The sequence below is a fragment of the Tupaia chinensis genome, unplaced genomic scaffold, assembly GCF_000334495.1.
Source record: "Tupaia chinensis unplaced genomic scaffold, TupChi_1.0 Scaffold000231_1, whole genome shotgun sequence".
Classification (NCBI taxonomy): domain Eukaryota; kingdom Metazoa; phylum Chordata; class Mammalia; order Scandentia; family Tupaiidae; genus Tupaia; species Tupaia belangeri.
Genome location: NW_006159706.1, coordinates 2,686,198 through 2,689,437, shown reverse-complemented (window position 1 = coordinate 2,689,437; position 3,240 = coordinate 2,686,198). Strand labels below are relative to the sequence as shown.

The 3,240-nt window shown below is 60.8% G+C and overlaps 1 protein-coding gene across 1 annotated transcript in view; it reads left to right on the top strand.

Annotated features, from left to right (window-relative positions):
* Positions 1–147: 147 nt before the first annotated feature.
* The window catches only part of SBK1 (SH3 domain binding kinase 1), a gene marked incomplete at its 3' end in the record, with an annotated part of 60,677 nt that continues 57,584 nt past the window's right edge, over positions 148–3,240 (top strand). The window contains 1 exon segment of the mRNA XM_027771783.1: positions 148–954. Coding sequence (XP_027627584.1) covers positions 860–954 — 95 coding nt within the window.

The following is a 3,240-nucleotide window of genomic DNA, read 5'->3' as shown; positions in this document are numbered from 1 at the left end:
CCTGTGGCCCCTTCACCAGGCTGCCTGGCCCCACCCGTCGGCCTCCCCAGCTCTGGCAGGGAAGGAGTTAACCTCCAGGCTTCTCAGCGTGAATGTGGAGCTATTAATACCCACAGCCCAGCCGGTCTGCCAGAGCAGCCACAGAGTCGGAGTGGAGCAGAGTCTCAGTCTCGCAGTCAAAGCGGGAGCAGAGGGAACGAGCCTTCAGGCGGCGAGGAGCAGAGCCGGGACCAGGACTCCGGGGTCAAAACTTTTCCCGGGGACAGTGTGGCCCTGTGCCAGCTTCACCTGGCCCTTGCCCACCTTTCAGCTTCAGGTCTCTACCCTCTGTCCTGGAGGCCACCCATGCCAGCCATCCCCGCAGAGGACAACAAACTTTCTTAGGGTCGCCGCCTCTGTGGGGGCCAGGCTGGACCAGGAGGAGCACGTGGCCATACAGACAGATGGACAGAAGGCCAGGTCAGCGGCCAGCCTGTCCTCCCAGTCTCACCTCTCGTAGACAGAAGCAGCGTGAGCGGCCGAGGGCCTAGGGCTCCACGAGGGCAGACGAGCCTGCCGGACCTTTGTCCACCACCAGCCTCCTCCGCGTCCAGGCAGCTGGCAGCTGTGGCCCAGACCTGGGGGTCAGAGCAGGAACCCACGCCAAGCGGAGACACAGGCTCTTCCACACACCGAGGCGACGGGCAACCTGACTGGGAAGGCACAGGTGGCTGGTGGGCAGGTGCGGGGCCCTGAGGCCGACAGGCTGCTGACCCTGGAGCACTCTGGCTCGGGGACCCCTGCCCAGGCTGGGGAAGATGCTGCCGAGGTCACCACCAGCCACCCCTGCCCTGTCCTGGAGCTGCCTCCGGCCTGGCCCATGGGCTGTGGGGCCGACGATGTGCCGGCCTTCTGCTTCGTCTGCTTCCACAAGGAGGAGGAGGAGGAGCTGCTGGAAGAGGTCCCGCTGCGGAGGTCAGTGCCGTGGGTGGGCAGCGGTGGGCAGGGCGAGGGCGCCTCTGGGCTGCGGGCCTGTCTCCCACTCTCTGTGCACTGCTCACCGCCCACTGCCACCTTCACTTCAGGCTCTCTGACCTCTCACCTGGTTGTTGCTGACTCCTCCCTACCTCTCCCCCACACCCCCCACCCCTGGTTCCAGAGTGACTTGCTTCCTTGCTGTGGACATATCTTCCCTGGTCAGAGCCCTCTGTGGTTCCCCAGCTCCCATGGCATGAAGTCAACTGAGAATTAAAGATCTGTGTGATCTGGGCTGACGCCTCCCACCTCGTCTTTCTCTGTTTCCTTATATTCACCTGCCGAGAAACTCTGCTTAGACTTCCCTACCCCTGGCTCCCCTCCATCCAGGCTCAGATGCAATGACTCTTCCTCCAGGAAGCCCTCCTGGAAGTCCCTGCCCCACCCTGATCTGAGAACCATGTTTCTTTCCTGTACGGCACCAGCACCCGACAGGTGTTCTGTCCTTGCTGAATTAAGTGAAACTACATGCACGTGTATACGCTTTTGCGTGCCTGTGTGTATAAGAGGAAGACAGAGAACAGGTTTGTGCGCGGTGTTATCGAATATTGGGTATGCGTGTGTGATTGCGAGTGTGTGTACATGTTTGTGGGCGTGAGTGTGAGTTCTATGTACCTACGTGGGGAGAAGGGCTGTGTATAGGAGCCAGCGGGGGTTCATGCCCCAGGGGCCTCTGTCCCTTTTGCCAGCTCTCCCCACCCCCACCTTCAGGGAAACCAGGCCCCAGCCAAGTGCATTACTCAAGCCGTGACCACAGGCTCCGGGAATGGACAGACCATCTGTAAGGGAGACAGGGGTCACCTCTGCTCCAGCCCGTCCCGCCCACGCCTCCTTCACTGCCTGAGTCAGCACTGCCCTGAGTGGGGAGGAGGGCAGGTACAGGGCCAACCCAGGTGCCCCCTCCAGGCCCCTGGCATGACAGGATGGGGTGTGGCTCCTGCAGCTGAGGCCAGGCTCTTCCCTGACTCTGCATTGGGCCCGGGGTCTGCAGTTTCCCTGCTGTGGGCCTCTGTGTTTTCATCTGTGCAGTGGGAGGGCGTTCCCCCCACGGTGGTCAGTTTTGCATCCAGCAGTGACTGGGCACCCGCAGGGGCCAGGACCTGAACTGGGGCCGAGGGTCAGAGCCTGCCAGGAGGCAGAGGAGTGATGGTTCCTGGATGGGTGTGGGTGCACAGGAGGCAGGGTGCCCAGGCAGTCAGGAGGACGGACAGACCACCTTTGTCTGAGGAGACCCCTCCAGGTTTGTCTGAGAGTGCAGCTACTCTCCCGGGGGTGAATGGAGCTGAGGAAAAGGCAGAGGGAACAGCAAGAGCAAAGGCAGGTGACAGGAAGTGCAAATCGTGTTCGAATGGCACAGGTGAGGCCAGCGAGGACCACGGGGCCAGATGACGATGGCCTTGACTGCTGAGCCGAGGACTCGACCCACAGACATGGAGCAAGCGGCGGTGTGGGCTTGAAGCGAGCCAGGGTCTAAGTTAGAGACTCGATGAAATTATAGGGTGCGAGTGTTTCCTGAACTTCCAGACAGTGGACTTACAACAGAACCAGTGGGGAGATGGGAGCTCAAAATGCTTGAGGAAGGAACGAACGAATGAGTGAATGAATGAATGAATATGACATGGGGAGAGACAGGAGTCATCGGAGTCGATCGTTAAAAATCTATATCCTAGGCCTACCTTGGAGACATCGCAGACTGGGGAACTAGAGGGGGTGGAGGTATAATGTTAGCCAGGTCCCCCGGGGGGGGGAGGGGGGAATTCGAACAAACCAGCATTTGACAGAGCCCAGAATGCCATAGACGTAGGCCTTAGGGTCAGCAGCCGTGACATTCCTTCCTCCCTCCTCCCTCTATCTCCTACCTCCTACCTGGGAGACTGTTCTAGAGAACTGTCCTGCTGCCTCCTGCCCTGGGGGGTATGTGCGTATGTTCGCAGGAGGAGATCTCCTCCTAGCTGGAGGTTCTGGCCCTTTAAGGCCTGGGGTAGGGACCCTGCCAGGCTGGGCAGAGACAGTGACCACAGGTGGCAGGTGGTGGAGCTAAAAATACAGAGTGATGTGGACTCCGCGGAGCCAGGCAGCGCTGGCTGGGCAGGGCGGGAGGAAAGGCACTGGAGTGGTTTGGGCGCTACTGGAGGGGGGGCAGCGGGCAGAGAGCCTGGGTGGGTCACCTTGGGAGCTTACAGGGGTCACCCCAGCTGATCTTCCGAAACACCCCCACCCTGGAAC